Source organism: Thamnophis elegans, chromosome 4, assembly GCF_009769535.1.
Source record: "Thamnophis elegans isolate rThaEle1 chromosome 4, rThaEle1.pri, whole genome shotgun sequence".
In the NCBI taxonomy this organism is placed as follows: Eukaryota; Metazoa; Chordata; class Lepidosauria; order Squamata; family Colubridae; genus Thamnophis; species Thamnophis elegans.
Genome location: NC_045544.1, coordinates 70,039,968 through 70,061,976, shown reverse-complemented (window position 1 = coordinate 70,061,976; position 22,009 = coordinate 70,039,968). Strand labels below are relative to the sequence as shown.

The window sequence follows — 22,009 nt, the reverse complement described above, 5'->3', positions numbered from 1 at the left end:
GATTCTTAAGGAAAGAATACCAAAATTTGAAGAAAGAGCCAGTATATTTCACAAATGCATCTGTTCCAACTGGACTTTAGTGGGTTGACATTGAGCAAGTGATGGCATGATCTCAGAAATACAGGAAAAAAAAGGTCTGTCCTACCTTGCAGGGTTGAATATTTAAATACCATTCCCCTAGAATAAAATTATTCAAGGCCTTCCAGTTTTAAAATTAATCTGAGGGGAAAAAAATTATCTCTACATATCCAGTTACATGAAGTGTTTGATTTAGATCAGGGATAGCAGTTCTGCACCGAAATTTTGGGAAAAAGAGGACTCTTCCAGTTATAAAAATATAAAGACTCCAGGTTATTTATTTTTTTAATTCTTGAATAAGGACTTCAAGCAAATGGGAAATGGAAAATAGAAGGCTATTTATAGACTATAATGATATATAAGAAAATGGATATATCTGTTTGGGATTGATTTTCTCATCTACAATCCATATATTTTTCTATGTTCAGAAAACCTGAACAACAGCTTGTGAACAGCCCTTGTCAAATGCCTTGTATTACTGCCGCACTCCATTTAATGAAAATAAACAAATAAATAACATAAATAAAAACAGTTCTTCCTAAATATGCACATTCATCAAGACCAAAACCTAAGTACTAAGCTCAAGTGAGGGGGGGGGGGAAACGCTGCAGGAAATTTTGTAGGACAGAACAATTACTTGCACTTAATCCTAACCTCTTCAATGAGTGACATTCATGCCATATTATTGTTAGCATTGCATGTTAAGCAAGCAAATTTTCAATCAACTTGTGTTGGCTTTACCACAGACACAGATGTTAGGCGGACTCCTTTGTTCATAAGGTTCTCATTATTAACTCAAACCAAGCTGAATATTTGACTGAAGGAAAGACCATATCATTGTTTTCAGATTTCACTCTATGACTTAACTGAACTACATCTGCCAGCTTTAGAAATACCAAGTACTTCTTGGCGCCAGTACTGGCGCCTCGATCTATGACTACTAGCCTAAATGCTTCAACTTGAGGAAGTTTAGTAACCATGAAAACAACATAAAAAAACGTAAATTGTAATTAAAAATTCCTCACAGACTGACAGGGTGCACCAACGTTTGCACTGTGTTGAATTTATTCCACCAAAAAAAAAAAAAAAGCAAATAGAATTCACAATTAAAATAGGTAGGTTAGAAAAGCCAGAAAGTTGTTTTTATGATTTATGAAGTCTGCAACATACTTGAAACCATATTTATTTAATAGGTAAGCTAGCACTATGCCGCTCGTTTCCATCTGCTTTAAATCTATTATAAGACCTTCGGAGGCAAGAAGAGTACTCTAAATATAAATATAGCTCCACTTTTCACCTTTTGCAAAGCTAACTTTAAGTGGGGAGGGAAGAATGATAGATAACTCCAAAGGTGCATGTTGATGTCAAACTTCCAAAATTGTGTTTTCAGGACATTTTTAAAAAGTATTTATTGCAAAATAAAAAACAAATGAAACTTCATTTTTTAATTGACAAAATGATAATTATAATTAAAAGTCACCAAATTTTAAATTCCAATGCTAGTTTTTGGAAGTTGCAATCAGCAATGCTCTGTTTTACGTAGGTATCCTTCCTGTACAAACTAAAGGAAATTCTGTCCTATGGTCTAGTCACTATTCCTTTCAGGAAAAAAACATATCAGAGAGTAAATGTCAGTAAATTATTCATAAAGAGGTAGATTTGGGATAAACTTAAGATCTGGACTATTTAATTGAAATATCAAGATTTATTAGTTAAATATAAAATGATACTTTATTATCCAAAATTATTATTTTGTTAAAATACCAGAAATTATTTTCAATAGGAAAATAAAAAGCCACTTAATTAAAAATGTATCTCACTTACCATGCTGTATATCTTTCATGTCTAAATGAAGACTGGACATTAATATACCAACTGCTTGTGATCTTTTGTTGCTTAATAATTTGACAACCTGTCAGTGAAAAGAAAAAGGTATTATTTTCCAAATAATAGCTAGCAAACATGCATTCCCATCATAAATTTGTAACACACATTATTTATTATTATTTAGTATACAGCATATCATACATAGACTAGCAATATATATATTAACATTGTGACAGAAACATTATATTGAATAAATATAGTAAAATGATGGTTTCTGACTCAATTTAATAATACATTTGACAGCTTTTAATTTTGTGAAGAAAACATGTGTGCATAATATATTAAGGAAAGTGTCTCTGTTCAAAAAAAAACCCCTCCCTAAGATAAAAATATGCTATTTTAAAAACACATATACTTCTATTATTTCTTGGATCTCATTGGGATTAAGAGTAGCAATCAATATTTCAGGTAAATAATAATAAATAGTAAACAAAGGCAAATAATAATTTGGGAGGTGAATCAACATATTTCAAATAATATTTTATCCACATTTAAATGCTTCATCAATCTATCATAATGGACTGATAATAATAGTAATTCAGTTACGGCTATGCTATCGGCGTAAATCTGATCTATATTCATGGAACATATATTCACATGTTGTTCTATGCTATCCGTACTTTCTATAACCTTTTAAAATCAGTTTCTAAAGAATTTTCTCAAATACCCTGATGTTGAATGTAGCTTTCATAGATTAATAGAGCTGGAAGTAATCACTGAGTCCCACTGACATTCTTTTATTGAATCCCAGAAGCTGCTGGATATTTTCTATGGTTAGTATATACATTGTTTAAACTATGAAAGTTAATTGCATTGTTATAATTAATATAATATGTAACATGACTGATGTTTGACTCAAATTAAGTCATTTATAGTCACTTAATGGAACAAAGGCCAGCACATCAACATCGCTTTATAATATGAAATAAAGTATTCACAGAAACAAAATTTGAAGAGCTGCAAAGATCTGTCCAGGAAAGAAATCAAAGCCTTGCCAACTTTAGAGGCCAATCAGGAGTCAAATCAGTAGTAGAAGAGAGGTGGCGCAGTGGTTAGAGTGCAGTACTGCAGGCCACTTCAGCTGACTGCTAACTGCAGTTCGGTGGTTCAAATCTCCCCGGCTCAAGGTTGACTCAGCCTTCCATCCTTCCGAGGTGGGTAAAATGAGGACCCAGACTGTGGGGGCAATATGCTGACTCTGTAAACCGCTTAGAGAGGGCTGAAAGCCCTATGAAGCGGTATATAAGTCAAACTGCTGTTGCTATTGCTATTGCTATGGTGGCTCAGTGGCTTAATGATGCTGGAGATGGTGTCTGCTCTGTTCGAGCTTGAGTCCTAGCGCTGTATGGCAGGGTGAGCTCCCACCACTCACTTCAGTCCACTTAACAGTTCAAAAACATGTTCTATGCGAATAGGTATCACTTTGGTGCTCAGTGCAGGCAGGCAAATTGTTGTCAGCTCTTAATCTTCTTGGTAACGGCACCATTTTTTTAAGGTGGCTCCATGGAAGGGAGGAGGCTTAGGATAATGCTGCAGGAAGAGTCATTTATCTTTCTTTCTGGTGCAAGAGAAGCTTGTCTTCCTATGGTGCACCTTGAGAAGTGTGCGAGTTTGTCCTACAACAAACCTGTTACATTGGCAGCCATACTACTACTCTCCAATAGCATTGTTGCATTGCAGATCTCCTGACTAATATGAAAAGCATTGTTGCATTGTATTGATCTCCTGGCTAATATAAAAACATCACACAACAATATCAGGATGAGGATGATGAGAAAAAGGAGAAGGAGGAGGAGGAGGAGGAGGAGAGGAGGAGAAGAAGAAGAAGAAGGAGAAGGAAAAGGAGGAGGAGGAGGAGAAGGAGGAGGAGGAGGAGGAGGAGGAGGAGGAGGAGGAGAAGTAGTAGTAGTAGTAGTAGTAGTAGTAGTAGTAGTAGTGGTGGTAGTAGTAGAAGTACTAGTAATGCTGGCCCAAACCAGACACTCTCTCTTCTGTCCTCTCCTCAGAAAGAACATAGTGTTCTAAGTAAAAAAGGGTTGAATCAAAGACTAACTGATAACTCGAACAGCACAAAAGCAACAGAATAAGGTTGTGGGTATTGAAGCTTGCACCAAAGAAACAGCTAGTACAAGTATTAAAAGATGTCCATATTGTAACATCAGACATAAGCAGCGGGTGACTGTAAGAAACAACTCAACTAATGTAGAGCATGGCTACAGGTATAATTTAATAATTTGTATAATTTGTTTTTTATGTAAGCCGCCCGGAGTCCTTCGGGATTGGGCGGAATATAAATTTATATAAATTTATTAAACATTTAAATTTATTAAACATTTAACATTTAATACCCTGGATGCAAAATCAACAAACAAGAATAAAAGCCAAGAAGTGCACCACCAAAATAACTTTTAGCAAAAGTTAAAGTTAGAAAAGTAGATCAGCAAACTAAGATCAGATGCACGTAAGTTAGAACAGATGAAAGAAAAGAAACTGAAGATGACCAAAGAACCTTTGATCAAGAAATATCACCCAGAAACAAGGAAAATTAAGAAATCACAGAAATAATAAAGCAGCTAATACAACTGCTGTAGTCAGGAAGATGAGCAGATATGAAGCTTGAATTCCATGTTATAGGCAGAATCTCTCATTTCAATCAAATTGGTAACTTTTCTAATAATCCATTAATGGGGAGACTGAAGTGAATCAGCGAACACTCGACAAAAAAGGAAACAGTAATTTTCTGGTTGCCACTATGGGACAACTAAAGAAATACAACAAGAATGCAGCTTGGAAATGCAGGTAGATAAGATTTTTTTTAGAAAGCTGAAATGAAAAAAAAAACAACATATACAGATATTCCTCAATTAACCACAATTGAGTCCAAAATTTCTGTTGCTAAGTGACCCAGTCATTGAGTTTTCTCCCCATTGAGGTTTTGTTCTACAACCTTTCTTGCCACAGATGTTAATTGACTCACTGTGGTGGTTACATTAGTAAAATAATTGTTAAGTGACTCGGGCTTCCACATTGACTTTGCTTGTCAGAAGGTTGCAAAAGGTGATCACATGACACTGGGAACTGCAACAGGAAAACTGAAGAAAGAAACAGAAGGGCTCATTCTGGCATAAGACCATACTTTTTCAAGTTATATTTCTGCCTGAGGCTCAAATTTCTTTTACAGTATCTTACAATTGTCTTCATAGTGCTTTTTCTTCCTGTTACTCAAGATTATTCCTTCTGCCCATTACACTGAGATGAGGATTTAATTAATTAATCTATACATCTCATACAAGTGATTCTTGGTGGATTACAAGGATTAGAAGACAGAAAACCTCGCTGCATATTATTTCCAGCACTCAAGGATAAATAACATCCCCAGACATTAAAACACAAGAACAACAACAACAAAGCTCTTCTCTTCATCTAACCCAAATGTCTGTGTGGAAAGAGCTATGTCTTCAATGTCTTATGGAAGGAGAAGATGAAATACTGCTATAAATAAATAAAATTGGCAGAGACGAATTGGCCTAATACCATCTCTCAATCCCTGGCTTTCATTTCTTCCTGATAAACATGTTTGGGAGCACAAGTACTGAGGTTTAGCTTTCCATCAAGGACACTATCTTTTGAACTTTAATAAAAAAAAAATTGACATATTTTCAGAAACATGAAGGGTTTATTTTTACAAGAAGTGTTTTGGGGTTACACATTTATTTTATTTCTTGGAAGTAGCATATTTCCAAGTGCAGTTTAATAATTACGCTGGGCCATTTGTAAAAACAAACAAACAGACAAATTTACAAATGCTTTCAAAGGAAAAATAAAGTAGATAATTATGAACAGCTAAGATTAAGAACTGGGAAAGACACCATGATTTTTTTAAAAAGAAAAACCAAATGTCAATTCTAGTAGTTGGATAAGCTTTTCTTATGAACTGACTTAATTTTTTTTTAAAAAAATACAAATATATAACAATAAAACATTGCCTAGAGCTCTGGAGTTAAAGATGCTCACCAGTACAAAAGAGATAACACATGATACAAAAATCGTTTCCAGACATGACAGTTCTTAAATTTAAATGAGGCTGCCAACCATGAGTACCAAAATGGCTAGTAAACAGGAATATAGCAATATTTTTTTCCATTTCTATGTTAAACGAGCAAGTATTATGTTCTCTCTGGAGTCCATTAAAACAAAATGTTCATAGAAGACATCCTCAGTCAATGAGAGTGTTTGTTCATTCTAGAGTAGTTAATGTTGGAATTCAAGCACTATCAAGCAGAAATATGTAAATGATGGTAGAGAAACAGATATAATCACACAACTGTTCTCAAAATTAGCTTCTGGTACAAATTGATATAAGTGAACACATATCCTCCATAACAGATTGAAAAATGAAATTGTCAACACTGATGCACTTCACTCTCTCTAAGATACTGTGTTCAAATTCATTTCAGGGTGTCAGATTTTAAAGAGGATTCAGAAAAACTGGGACAGGTTCAGAGAAGAGGACTGAGGATGAGCAGAGGACTAGAAACTAAGTCCTGTGAAGAGGGAAGAATGGTGCTGGATAAGCTTAGCCTTGAGAAAAGATGACAGAAGCTACCACAGCACTCTTCAAATACTTGAGATGATGTCACATAAAATAAGTTTAAGACCTATTCTGTGACCTATATCCCAGGACAAAGGAAAGGATTTAAATTGTAGGAAGTAGTTTGTGATTAAAGGTTCAAAAATTTCAGAACAGTTCATGCTGGAACTGATTCTATTTTAGTGAACTTCTCTTAGTTGGGTTGCTTAAAAAGAAGATATACAGCTATCGGTCCAAAATGGTTTAGTTTGGATTTCTTTCTTGAGCAAGGAATTGGCCTAAATTGCTCTGCCCAACTCTATTTTCTCGCAAAAAAGTAAAAGCAGGAATAATGGGAAAGCAAATAGTGAGATGCTAAGTTAAAACCATGTCAAAACCATGCAAATGACACCAAAAGAAATGATGCCTTGTGATAATTTAATAAATCTCAGTTTGATGACCTTTCAGCTTAAAGCAGCCCAAAACAGTCAAATATATTTTACTACTACATCTTTGGCTGCTTTTATAACTAGATACGTAAAGTAAAAATCACTAGAGAAAAGAAAAAAATCACACACAAAAACATAAAGTGAGGAGATAGATTTCACCTTAGGGGCTTAGATAGTTGCAGCCTTCTTAGTTCTGAGCCCTCCTCATTATATTATTCTTCTCATTATTGCTGATACAGACATTGGCTGCTTTCATGTGCAAATGTGCAACAGCTACACTGTTTTAGAAAGACCTCACTTTCACGCTCCCACATCCCCATTGAAACGAATTAGGTAACAAATAATGAGAAAGAGCTGTGTTCACGATGGCAAATATCAGATGGCAAAGATAAATACCAGGTAGATTAACCCCCCCCCCAAAAAAAACCTTATGTGGCACAAAACTAGGGTGACCAGACGTCCCGCATCTGGTGGGACAGGCACACATTTCAATAATTTTTCCCGCGTCCCGTCGCATATTGAAAAAGTATCGATTTTCCAAAAGAAAGAAAATCAATTTTAAAAAGGACGCTGTGAAAAAAAATATTCTAGTGTCGTTCCTGATGTGGCCTTTAGAGGGCAGTGTTTCCCTCCCTCCCCTTTTGCGTGTGCGCGCGCCGACGCGCACCATTTTTCTGCAGGGAGAGCGATGGTAGGGAGGAGGTTAGGTCCTGGGCCAAGCAGCTCAGCCATTGGAAGTTCCCCCCCCCCCTGCTTCTTTTGGGTACTGCTCTTCTGCAGCCATGCCGTGCAAGCCGCTGTCAATCTGGTCTGGGTGAGCCAAGGGGAGGCAGGCGGGGATCCGGTTGGGAGAGGCTGGTGATGGGGGTGGCTTTCGAAAGGGTTGGGAGGCGTGGGGGAAGGCAATCGGGGGAAGGCTGCTTTGCAACTGCCAGCAAAGTCCCATCCGCCCCCCGCTCTTGCCTTTCCTTCTGCTTGCAGCTTGCTCCATCCCAGCGGAGGCTGAGCCCGCCTCTTATTTGGACCTCCTGCATCCCCCCCCAAATGTAGCACTCCATTTCAAGCAACGAGGGGCACCAAGCAGGGCAGGGTTGCAAACACCCCCCTCCACCCAAGGCTGTAGACGAAAGCTGCTCTCCAGCGCTGAGGGGGGAACAGGGCGTGCCCAGGCACCTCTGCCCCTGAATCAGGAACGCTGGAGAAGCAGGCACAGATCGCTGGCTTTTTAAATCAACTTTTTGGAAGGAGGATGGGAGGACGGATAGGGCGAGTACTAAAGGCATGAAATCACTTTAAAAAAAAAGCCATTTTAAAAAAATCCCACTTTTAAGGCGGTGAGCAGATCTAATGCTCCTTCCAACTCCCCACAACAGAGAAAGGGGGGGGGGGAGAAAGTTAGGGAAGGAAGGAAAGAAGGAAGGAAAGGAAAAGAAGGAAGGAAAGGAGGAAGGAAGAAAGGAAGGAAGGAAAGGAGAAAGGAAGGAAAGAAGGGAAAAAAAGAGTGACTGGCCTCATTTCATCCAAGCAGGTTTTCATGTCCAAAATGAGACTAGAAACTCCTGATTTCTTGTCTGGTGCCTGAACCACTAATGAAAAGAAGGACTAGGAGAGACATGATAGCAGTGTTTCAATATCTCAAGGTTTGCCACAAAGAAGAGGGAGTCAAACTATTCTTCAAGGTACGTGAGGGTAGAACAAGAAGCAATGGGTGGAAACTAATCAAGGAGAGAAGTTGTGAATGTTCCAACACTGGAAGTTTTTAAAAAGATGTTGGATAACCATTTTTCTGAAATGGTGTAGGGTTTCCTTCCTAAGCAAGGGGTTGGACTAGAAGATCTCCAAGGTGCCTTCCAACTCTGTTATTCTATTCTAACATATACTGTTTTAAAGAAGCACAGAGGGAACAATCCTCCAGGCTTTAGTGACCATCACTAAGTGTTGTAGCTTATGATTCTTGATGAATGTATTCTATTTTATTTTTCTTTATGTACACTGAGAGCATATTCACCAAAGACAAATTCCTTGTGTGTTTAGGAGTTTAGCTTCTCTCTCTTGAAAATGTAAGCTACCATAAGGCATTATGCAAGCTAGCCTTAGCTTTCAAACAGTTCATTTAGTGACCAAAGTTGCAATGGCATTGAAAAAAGGGACTGATTACCATTTTTCACACTTAGCGACCATTTTCACACTTAGCGACCGTTGCAGCATCCTCATGGTCACGTGATCAAAATGTTGATGTTTGGCAACAGTTACAATTGATATTTGTAAATTGTAGTTATGTTGAAATAAAAAATATTACAATACTATTTTTGCGTTGCATGAAAATTTTTGTTGCTCCGTATAAATTTTTTAATCAAGCCCCCCCAGTCAAACGTGTCCCTCTTTACCAATCTGAAAATCTGGTCACCTTATACAAAACATACTTTAAGAAGTGATATACTGGCTTGATGTCACTATGACACGACATGCAATCTTGGGGCTCCAGGAATGCTGTTGATATCTCTGTTGCTGGTCGATCCTTTTTGGATCTAAACCGTTTTGAAGGAACAGTGATAGAGAAAGGCATGTCCTGCTGATCTCAGGGGCATCACAAAGCCTGTGATTGATTCAGGGAAAGCTCTTTTTGCCAGCTACAAGAGAAGCAGCCAAAATGGCTGCAGAAGGTTGGGACAAGCCCCTGAAATGGAAACAGAATAGGAGAGACAGTGTGCCGAAATGATGAGAAAAATCTTTATTATTAGAGAAGAGAGAACCCAAAAGACTTAGAGTTAAAATAAAATTGAAGACAGAAGGAAGCAAGCAGCGAATTAACCCTGGTTTAAAACTATCGTGTTATGTTTTCCACTTTAATTTTGTTTGTTTTCTATGGATGGACTTTTTACAAATGTCTCTTATTTTAAACTGGACTGGTCTTTTTTCCCCTTCTTCCTCTATACTTTTCCCAATATTTTTGTATTTGTGGATTAAAAGCCTCTTCCCTCACAAGGTTCGGGTGGATCGTAATCTTTAAACATTTTTTTTCTCTTCTGGAGTTCGGAGCTTAGAAAAGAGAGGCAAAAACATAGGGAAAAGTTGTAACACTGCCATCTAGAGGCTAGAGGCTTGGCAACATCTGATATTACAAAGCTATTGGCTTTGTTTGAACCTAACAAAAGCCATGGATGTATTAGTATCAGTGTTTATAACTTGGAAAAATGGTGCAATATGAAGAAGAAAAGGCACTAACATTGCAAAAAATTAGATAAGAAATTCAAAAAGTCTTAATAATCACAGAGAGAATTGAAAAGAGACTTGAAATTATAGCTCAAAATACAGAAACTACGGAGGGAAGAGTTGAGAATATTTATAAAACAACGATAAAATTTGATGACAGAGTTAAAAAAATAACAGAGACATATGAAAGTGATAAGAATATTGTTGACACTGACAGCAAATTGCGTGCGGAGGAAAATGATAAGTGCAAAATACGGAAAGGAGAGATCAATGAGCTGGAACTCTATCTCAGATGTCAAAACATAGACGAAGAAGGGGGAGAATATTTGGCAGAAACAATGAGAGTAATTTCGGCAAAAGCACCAGTGATAACAAAAGTCAAGCTGATGAAAGGAACAGATGGTGGGTTTCGAATCCTTATAAGATATGCAATAAGTTGTTAAGAAAAGTCCACATAAGACTTATCAAGAAAACAGAATACAGATTCTATAAATGGCAAGAGATATTGGACTGCACTATTTCTGGAAGGATACAGGATGATGAAATGAAATGTCACAATAAAATTTAGTTAAATGTAGTTAAACTTTGAGTACTATGTATAAGACAAAGTAATAGTAGCTATAGTCAAATAAATGATCAATAATGATAATAAAGCATTTATATATACTAGATTGATAATATGAAATTTTATACAAACTGTAAGTGAGGATGATGGAGATGATATTGAAAAGCCTTTTTATAAAAGATAAATAATTCTATATAGAATAGAATATAAATATGTAATATCTTTGGATGATTTCAGGATGATGTAATGAAATGCCATAATATAAATTTACTTCAAATTTAATATGCCTCATATAAAAATGATGCAATAATAGCTATTCTTAATGGATGTTTAACAATTATAACAATTTGTATACATGTATATTAGATTGATGATACTAATAATGGTAAAAACATGGAATTGAAAATTATTAGAGAATGTTATCGATGCTAAAATAATATAATGATTTAGAATAGGATATAAAAACATTCTTTATTATTGGATATATTGAAGATGATATAATCAATCATTATAAAATAAATGGATACATATTTAGAATAGCTTGTTTAAAATTGAGAAACAATAGTGATAATCAAACAAATGAAGTATAATAATAATGTATACAAAAATATTTGATTGACAATATGTGATTTTTGATAAAGCTTAAGTGATGACTACGGAAAGGACACAGAAAGACCTTGTAACCAATCGACACACTGTATGCAGTTGAAGAGGTTTTTATGTTATATGTTTTGTGTGTTTGTGTTTGTTTGAAAAAATATATATTAAAAAAAGAAGTGATATGTAAAGAAGTAATTATTATTATTATTTTTTTAAATATATTTTATTCATTTTCACATTCCATTTTACAATCACTTATATACAGGGTATTTGCTATAAGAAAAAAAAAAGTTAAACAAAATAAAAAAGAAAACACAACTCATCATTCACAACCCCACCTGACACTTCCATCCTCCATACACCCCATCTACCCCCTCCAACTTTCCTTTCCTCCCTCTAACACTCCCCTCCTACTTCCCTTTCCCCTCAAACCTTCCTTACTCCCAACACACCCTCCTTACATTCCCCTTACTCCTTCCTTACTCCTCCCTCTTCTTTCCCTCTACCTCCCTCCTTGGTCTATTCCTTTATTCAAGTGTTGTTTATTATAATCTGATAAAAAGTAAAATAAACCAAGGAAAAAAAATATATAAAGAAAGAAAAGAGAAAAAAAAGAAAAAAAAGAACAACCGTATATAAGTGCATTCTTGTTCTTATTGAGACTATGTTAACACCCACCCACCCCCCATAAATCCCCATCCCTAATCCTCCCGACTTCCCAGGGCCCACACCTGGCACTGCCTTCTATCTAAAGTATCTTATGTTCGTATGGATTAAAAATAAAAGTAATATATTAAAGGAAAGAAAAACAAAAAAGAAAAAAAGGAAAAGAAAAAAGAAAAAAAAGAACTCTTTGTGTTAAGCTCAGCCCCCCATCTTTATCTATGCTTAAATAGTGTAAGTCATTCTATCTATATTTTATTCTCGTCTCTTGCTTCTTTGTTATTTACCCAGACCTCCTGTAGACTCTCCCGTTCCTCTTCCTTAACCTTGTATTCAGATAAACATTTATACAAATTTGTATAGACATCAATATACAATCTAGCTCAAAAATAATCCCTTCTAGTAAAATTTAAGCAGCGTGGATCGTTCCACATATTCAAATATTGCTTTACAGAAGAATAATCAAACTTTCCCTTCTAATAAGATTTAAACAGCGTAAATAATCTTTCTTAACCTTATTTTCAAACAGTAATTCAAAATAATCTGACCAAACTTACTCTTCTTAGTGAACTTTAAGCAGCGTGGATCAAGTATTACTTTACACAAAAATCAGTTTGCATTCTATCTTAAAATGATCCCGACCAGCTTTCCCTTCTAATAGGATTTAAACAACGTAAATCATTCCGCATGCATTTTACCCTCATCCCTTGCTTCTCTGATATTTACCACTATCAAATTTATGCAGACATTAGTTTAAAATCTAGCTCAAAATAATTTCACCAAGCTTTCCCTTCTAATAAAAATTAAATAGCATGGATCATTCCACATATTCAAATAATACTTTCAACAAGAATCAGTTTACCTTCTGTTTTAAAATAATCTCGTCCAGCTTTCCCTTCTAACAGAATTTAAACAACATAAATCATTCTGCGTTCATTTTACATATATACATTCAGTATCACCCCACCAATATACGTAAATCATTCCGCATGCATTTTACCCTCATCCCTTGCTTCTCTGATATTTACCACTATCAAATTTATACAGACATTAGTTTAAAATCTAGCTCAAAATAATTTCACCAAGCTTTCCCTTCTAATAAAAATTAATTAGCATGGATCATTCCACCTGTTCAAATAATACTTTCAACAAGAATCAGTTTACCTTCTGTTTTAAAATAATCTCATCCAACTTCCCCTTCTAACAGAATTTAAACAACATAAATCATTCTGCATTCATTTTACATATATACATTCAGTATCACCCCACCAATAAGTTCCGCTTTTTCTACCGGAGAGAGGTCGCAAACCCCCATTCAATCCACAACTTTGGCGAGTAATTTAGAATGTCTAAATCCTCGATCTCTGCTTTTCTACTTCTCCGAGGGAGGAAAAGCTACCCCCTCCATCTTGCAGCCATGTGGTCCGTTGCTTGCCTTCTCCTTCGACTTGTCTCTTCTCTTTTCTAAGTGAATCAGGAAGCCCCGCCTTCAAGATCTTGTAATAGAAGTCTCGAGCCTCCGAAACAGAATTGAGACGAAATCTTTGATTCTCAAATGTGACCGTAATACCGGCTGGGGCCTCCCATTTATATTGAATCTGATAATTTCTAAGCAGTTTAGTTAGGAAAGTATACTCCCTTCTTGCCTTTAACATCTGGAATGGTATTTCTTTAAAGACAATCAGATCCTGGCCATCAACTCGCAAACTATTATTATGAAACTTTTGCATAATCGCGTTTCTAGATTCTTTTGTGGAGAAATATATAATTATGTCCCTTGGGAGCTGTCGCTGTTCCGCTACCAACGAGTTCTGGCGATAGATTTTCCGAATCTGCCAATCAAAGTTAAGTCCCGGGCTTCCCACCGCATGGCTGAGGGCTTCAACAAAGGTCTGTTTCAGATTCTCTCGCTCCTTTTCACGGAATCCTCTGACTCTTATTGCGAATGCCTTCTTATTAAAGTTTATCATAACGAGCTGTTCTTGAGTGTCTCTAATTTTTTCTTGTAATATTTGAATATTAGTAGTCAAATTAGAATTAGCCTCCTCCAAGCTTTCCAATTTATTCTCTATTTCAGCGGTATAATCTGACAGGGCAGACACGGCTGCAAACGTATTCGCCTTCATTTGGTCAATTTTAGACTTTAAATCACCATATAGCTCCAATACAAATTCCTTAATTTCTTGTTTAAAATCATTAAACATTTGAAAGAAAAATTCCTGTGTTAAGAATTCTCCAGTAGAGGGCGTAGGAGACAAGGGCTGCGATTCCAGTGTAAATTCTTTAAGTTCATTCATAGGTTCTTTAGGCACATTTGTAGAGAGACGCTTCGATTTTGACCTGGGTGCCATTATAAATAAACAAATAAACAACGCTTTCGCTCCCCTCTGTTTCCAAAAAAAAAAAAAAAAATTATTTTGTTAAGGAGCGGTCTGCAGGAAGGTAAAACCGGCTACGTACATCCCCTATCAGTCACCAACGGAGAGAAATCGCCATTTTGAAGTCCGTTTAAACAAAGAAGCCTCTAAGACAAATGGTGCTGGTATTTAAGATAGTAATAAAAGCATAAATCTCACAGGAGTGGGACCCGCCCGTATTAATCCTAGCTTCAAACAACTTTGCTTTGTCCGGGGGGGGGGGATCGCCTGTCTAGGGCTGCAAAAAAAAGGCAGCTGAGAAGAACTGGCTGGAGATAAAGGCTCCGCTACGCTGGATCTAATCTCTGTCCACAGCCAAAAAAAAGAGAAAGGCTGTGAATTACGAATAGACCCTAGCACACAGAGCTACTCCCTGCCCCTTTATAGCCAAAAAGGGGTGATATCTATGATCTTATTTAGATATACAGACCAGATCTCTGAGAGGAGCTCGGTTGAGCCCTCCTCGGCGACAGGCTCCGCCCCCCCGGAAGTCGTAAAGAAGTAATTATTATTGAGCCATGGCACAGTGGTTAGAGTGCAGTACTGCAAGCTACTTCGCTGACTGCCGGCTGCCTACAATTTGGCAGTTCAAATCTCACGAGGCTCAAGGTTGACTCAGTCTTCCATCCTTCTTAGGTGGATAAAATGAGGACCCAAATTGTTGGGGATAATTTGCTGATTTTGTAAAACTGCTTAGAGAGGGCTGTAAAGCACTGTGAAGCAGTGTATAAGTCTAAGTGCTATTGCTATTCAATAGAATGAAGATAAATTCTCAAATTCTTTGAAGAACCAGAAAAAAGGGCAACAAACATTTCTTAAAACAAAAAAATTGTTTATAGGACCCAAAGATAATATGTGGATAGCAAAAGATATTTTATAAAACTATACAAACAAATCTATTAGTTCTCATTTGTGACTTAAAAAGTTTCATAAGTCTAATTAATTAAAAAAAATCTTCTTTGTAGAATAGTAATTGTCACCAATAAATATAATGTTAAATGTTTCATGAAATTAAAAACATTTTGAATGAATAGTACAGTATCATTTTTCCTCCAGCACAGTGGCTGCAACAATACATGGCTAATTCTCAAAATATGAATATTAGCATAATGGCCTAAAGCTGTTCCCACAATTAGAAATAAAATAAACCCATTAACTGTGGCCACACAAGCCTACAGGCTACAGACGGGAGACGCCATTGAACTGAGCAACTACAAAAGTTTGCTATTCAAATCGCCTCAAGATCAAACCATCTCAGACACAATACAGATCTCCTTTTTTAAGTTAAGAATTTGGAACAATGTTTTAAAAACAACTTTTAAAAATATAAAAGAAGCCTGAGATATTATCAGAACATTAACTTCTATGACCACGTTTCTAGCTGTTGAGTGGCCCTTATTGTTGATCAGTAAACAAACGACATGCCAAATTTGTTCCCGCACAGATAACACAAGCAAAAAGAGTCAAATACTTAAGGAGGCATAATGCAATGCAGATGTTACATAATTAAACACTTGGAGAAAAAGAAAGTGCATCCTTTTACTCCAAAACAATAGCAACTTCCTGAAGAATTTGTTTTGAATTAAATTCTTTTGGAAAGATATTTAAATATAGTTAGTAATTGATAGTGTCTCAGAATTATTATTCATTTTAACTAACTAAAGTATTGGTTGATTACAATTTTTATAAAACAACTCAAAGTTTATAATTCAACAATAACATATAAAATAACAAATGTAAATGTTTGTGTTCAGGCTTGCAAAATCTGGCACAATAGGCACATAGTACTTATTTTTTCTAAATGGATATCCCCAAAATTTACCACCTATGTTCTACATTTGTATAATGTTAATCATAATGAAATGTATTTGCTTTAACTTAACAGATGTGAATTTAACCATTGTGGCTTAGTGTTACATGTTAAATAGGCTATTTTTTTGTTAATAAAACATGGTTAAACATTCTGATTTAGCATGATGCATAAATCTAGCCAACCTCTCGTTTTTTCACCTCTCATGTTGTCAGAATCAAGATGACACAACAAAACCCAATCAAGTCCAATCCTTGTTTTGCTTACACCTAATCTAGACAACCACTATCCACATACTATAAATATTACCTAGCTAGATGTATTTGCGGGTTTTTAAAATTAGTTTACATAATACATTTTTTTTAATTATGCCAACAGAAAATATTACCTAGCTGATACATTAATAGGGTAAGTGATGCAGTTTTTCTAACATAGGGACCTCAACTTCATGAGAATTTCCTTCCTCATACTGCAAAACTCTACATTCAGGCTAAGATAATATAGCAACAAAGAATATTCATTTTAGCTGCATTAATTTTTGGAATATGAAATTTTAAATTTCATTTTGTCTTTGGTATCAATTTAAAATTTGTCATATAAAATCTTGACATTTTAAGAGCTGGAACTTTAACATGTTAATGTAATATTAGATAGAACTTATAGAAATTCTAATATAAACTTAAACTGATTAATACATGCTAAAGCTACATCTGGCTGTGTCTCCAGTCATGAGAATTAATCATGATTATGTACATGGAAATGGACAAAAACATGGTTTATTTGTTTGTTTAATCAATTTGTATGGAAGCCCTTTTCAAATCCATGACTCTGGGTGGCTAATAAAATTTAAAAATAATGTAAAAACTGAATTACAAAATTGCAAATGACATATATAGTGGAACAGCCAAGAAAAACCACCAACAACAGCAATTAACAGGCTTATCTCATAATTGTTCAGTTGCACCAGTTGATTGCTGATTTGTGTTTTCTATCATTTTTTTCAGATAATTTTATTAAAAACTACATATATAAAAAATAAAATACAATATTAACTACAAAAAATACAAAAAAAGGGAAAAAGTGGTAGTGGGGGTGCTATGTGACAAAGGAACAGAGAAGAAAAAAGGAAAGAAAAACAAAAAGCAGATTTCCCCTTCATTCCAGCAGATAATAATAATTTTAATAGCTTATCGCCATCTCCAAATAACACATATTCTTTCTTCTCTGCATAACTTATCTCTTAGAATAAGAAAAACAAAGTCCAAATACTCTATCAATCAATCTTTGTCAGCAAAAGTCCAGTAACCGCAACCAGATGTAACTATTTTCTCCTTTTAACCTTGGTTGCCCAAGCCATTTTATAAATCTTCCCTGATTTTTTTAAACAAGTATTCTTTAACCACTTTACAAAAACAAGTCCCTAAGATGTTTTCTATTATTTAAATTAAAAGGCTATACTAGTCATTTAATAGACACTATTGTTTCAAATTTGCTTGGAGTTGGACTTTAATAAAATAAATAAATACTTTTGTGGTTTTAAAATAGTGCAAATGATGTAAAGTAAATATCTAAAGAGAAAAAAAGACAAATACCTAAACTAATACCAAATACCTATCTAAAGAGAAAAAAAGACAAATACCTAAACTCTTTGAGGGAAATGGGTAGTCTAGGAATGCAAAATATGAATGAAGAATGAATGAATGAATGAACCCATGAACCTGAGCATTATATGAAAACAGAGACATCATAAGAAACAGTACTTTGGCCCCATCCTTTCTTTTTTTTCCTTCCACCTACTACCAAATGTTTCAATAGTGGGGAGTAAAAACTTCCAAATAATAAGCATCATTTTGGGTTGAATTTTTTTTCCCAGCAGCGAAGAATGTATTTCCATTCTTTGCAATTCAGTTAGTGATGTCACAACTTTCCCTTATTGTATGATAACAAATATTTTTCTATGGCTTATCTGCTATTGCATCTAACTCCTGTATCTATGACTACATCTTCTATATCTACTCCTATATCTACTCTCTGGTCTAAATTTTAACTGTTAATAAAAGGAAAAGTGGCCCTTTTCCAACATGTTCTCTTTTCCTACCATCTCACCCTACCCACCATCCACTGCCTTATATGAAATTCTTTTAAACAGAGGTCTTCAAATTGTAAGCAACCTTTCATTGTATTTTTTCTCATTAAGACTGCAGCATTTCAACTGGTGGGATAAAAGAAATACATTACATGTGTTGTTTTAAAGAACTAATCCCTAATTAATATAGAACTGCTCTTGTTAATGCTTCTTTGTATGACATTGGGTGAAAGATTTCTCATATTGTTTAGATTCACATATACAGCAATAAGTAAAAATAAGCATCATGTTCTACAACAAGAGACAGAGCAAGACAGATTTAAACATTTCACTAATTAGAAACAATCAGAGAATCCTCAGCTATAAAAAATATCCAAGCAAGTGAAGACATGTTTTCAAATTCTGATTTTAAACTAAATTTCTTGTGTGGAATATCGTTAACTATGTTTAGTTAAAAAACTAAACATAGCTGATTATTAGTTACAATAGGTAAAAGGTAAAGGTTCCCCTTGCACATATGTGCTAATAGTTCCCGACTCTAGGGGGCCGGGCTCATCTCTGTTTCAAAGCCGAAGAATGTCCAAAGACGTCTCTGTGTTCATGTGGCTGGCATGATTAAATGTCGAAGGCGCATTGAATGCTGTTACCTTCCCACCAAAGGTGGTTCCTATTTTTTTAGCTGCATTTTTACATGCTTTTGAACTGCTAGGTTGACAGAAGCTGGGAAGGTTCAGTTGACAGAAGCTCACTCCGTTACACACGCTAGGGATTCGAACCGCCAAACTGCCGACCTTCTGATTGAAAAGCTCAGCATCTTAGCCATTGAGCCACTGCATCCCTATGTTAGTTTCAATATTAGCAGCATTTCACTCTGTGACAGAAAAAACCCTAAAGAGAAATCTTTAAAAGTCTCACCCGTAGCACTGCATTATTGCATTTGCAATGTTACATAAAAATAAAAGCATTATGCCAAAAATAGTAATGCGCACAGGAGGGGAGGGCATTGCTGCCCCCTTTTGAATATAAAATTTAATTCTTGTTGTGATGCCTCCATTAACCGTGACCTGACAAAAGCGTGAACGTCATAAGCGCGCGGACAAAACCGCTGCGCTAAAACCGCAATGTCAAAAGCGCGTCGACAACAGCGCGCCAACAGAAGCGCGATTTAAGTTAAGGTAAGGTTTAGGGTTAGGTTTAGGGTTAGGTTTAGGGTTAGGTTTAGGGTTAGGGTTAGGGTTAGGGTTAGGTTTAGGGTTAGGGTTAGGTTACAGTGCGCTTCTGTCGGCGCGCTGTTGTCGGCGCGCTTCAGGGCTCATTCGTCGCTCCTTCGTTGCGCGGTTTTGTCGGCGCGGTTTTGTCACCACAGTTTAGTCAGGCGCGCTTTTCTCGTTCGCGCATTTGTGGTGGAACCTCCATTAACATGTTGTAATATTTAAATGTTCCTTATCTCAGCTTTCTTGAATTACTGTACTTTCTTATTAGGCATGGTATTGGCTCTACAGCATATGCATAAAATTCAATGCAACTATGCTTTATGAACTGTTTCCATACTACTGCATACTAAAGGCTACCTGATTACTATCTATGTCTTGAAGACTGTTCTCTGTATACATCACATCCATCACAAAGAAAATTGGACAATCTCCCATGCATATTCCCGAGCAAACAGTGTTTATTTTATTGATGCAAGAACTGTGACCAACAACTCATCTTTAAGCACATCTAATAGTGACAGATTGAAATATGGTAATTCTGTGGTGCCTTGGTACTCAACTGCTTTGGTCATCAATTTGATACTCAATGCATTTTGAAAAGAATATTTTGTCCTGGTACTCATTGTTTGTTTGGTACTCAACAGACTAGCTACAACTTGTCAATGTCGGCTGCCTTGTGATTCACTACATTATTCCCTATGGGAAAAATTTGTTCAGTACTTATTGTTTTTGATACTCATGGTGCCTCTCAGAACCAATTAATGATGAGTACTGATGCATCACTGCACTGTGATAATGCCCCTTTTTTGCTACAAAAAAGTATCCCCTGTTTATATCACACTAAATTGCTGGGAAAGGCAGGTGTCATATACCAAATTCATAAGTTACAACTGAGTTTGGAGATTTAGTTTTGACATCAAGAATCTTAACATGCAACTCTTTCCCATATGTATTTTCTGAACATCCAGGGAAACATCTAAAATGTAGTAGATCAACCTTTTCCTCATGGTATCATCATGGCTGGGATGGAGAAGTCTCTCCAAAAAGTGGTGACCCATTTCATCACTTTTTCAGTACTGTTTTTGTTAGACATTCTTCCTTTGGAGCAAGCCAGTATCTTGATCATTTACACAGCATCAATATTCGTAAATGTGATGTGGAAAGTCCCTCTCATTGTACATTGACTCTGGTCTTTCACCATTTAAGCAAGTTGCTCATTAGAGCATAAGAATCTAGACTCTGCAGTACTAGTCAAAGATATAGCAGAAAATCTTTACAAAATCTTTATTATTTCTATGACTAGCAGGAGTGATTGATTATCAGATTGCAGACTTCTTTACAAATAGGCAGGAAATCTTTTTTCTTAAAAAAAAAATATTCAATATAATTCTGATGCATCATTCACATGGTTATGTGGGTTTGGGTGTTTGGGTGTGCGTATGTGTGGTATATATTGGGTATATTTATTTATTTATTTATTTATTTATTTATTTATTTATTTAGTCAGGGTTATGTAGTCTATATTGGAGGTGGTGACCCTTTGAGAGCTGTATGCAACAACATTTAATTTTAATGTATGCCAATTAATGTACATTCAAGTGACAATAGTTTGCTCTGCTCTGCTCTGCTCTGCTCTGCTCTGCTCTGCTCTACTCTACTCTACTCTACTCTACTCTACTCTACTCTACTCTACTCCACTCCACTCCACTCCACTCCACTCCACTCCACTCCACTCCACTCTCTAGTAAGATCTAGGTAGTAGGGTCTTCTGGTCTGTGGAATACCCTTCCCCCATTTCCCAGGATCACAGAAACTCCCACTCTTCTAGCCTTCCAGAAGACCTGGAAGAGCTAGCTTTTCCCTCAGTCAATGGTATCAGGTAAGGCTGGAGACAAACATCTGCAATTATGTTTTGATTGGGGAATGTTATTTGGTCTACTATGATTGTTTTTCCTTTTTTGTATATTGGATTTACTGTTCTGTTGTGTTTTCTCACTGTTTGGGAGTCCCCAGAGCTTTGATGTATAATATGGGTAGCTATACCTGTTTTTAAATTTAATTAATTGCATTTGATTAATGATATCAAACTCTCTTTACAGGTAGTCCTCGATTCGCAGCCATACATTTAGTGACCCTTTGAAATTACAACAGCACTGAAAAAAGTGACTTATCACCATTTTTCACCCTTGCAACCATGGCAGTATCTCCTTGGTCATGTGATCAAGATTCTTTGGCTCATAATTATGACTGTTGCAATGTCCCATAGTCACATGATCACCTTTTGTGACCTTGCAACAAAAGTTGAAGTCAGATTCACTTAACAACAGTGTTACTAATTTAACAAGTGCAATGATTCACTTAACAACCATGGCAAGAAAGGTCGTAAAATGGGGCAAAACCCCTTGACAATTCTTTTCCTTTGCAGCAGAAATTTTGGACCCAGTTGTGGTTGTAAGA

General features: G+C 35.9%; 1 protein-coding gene across 1 annotated transcript in view; it reads right to left on the bottom strand.

Moving 5' to 3' along the window:
- FMN2 (formin 2) overlaps positions 1 to 22,009 on the bottom strand; it is a 185,488-nt gene that overhangs the window by 96,624 nt on the left and 66,855 nt on the right. The window contains exon 8 of the mRNA XM_032216827.1: positions 1,903 to 1,990. Coding sequence (XP_032072718.1) covers positions 1,903 to 1,990 — 88 coding nt within the window. The remainder of the gene's footprint in view (positions 1 to 1,902; positions 1,991 to 22,009) is intronic.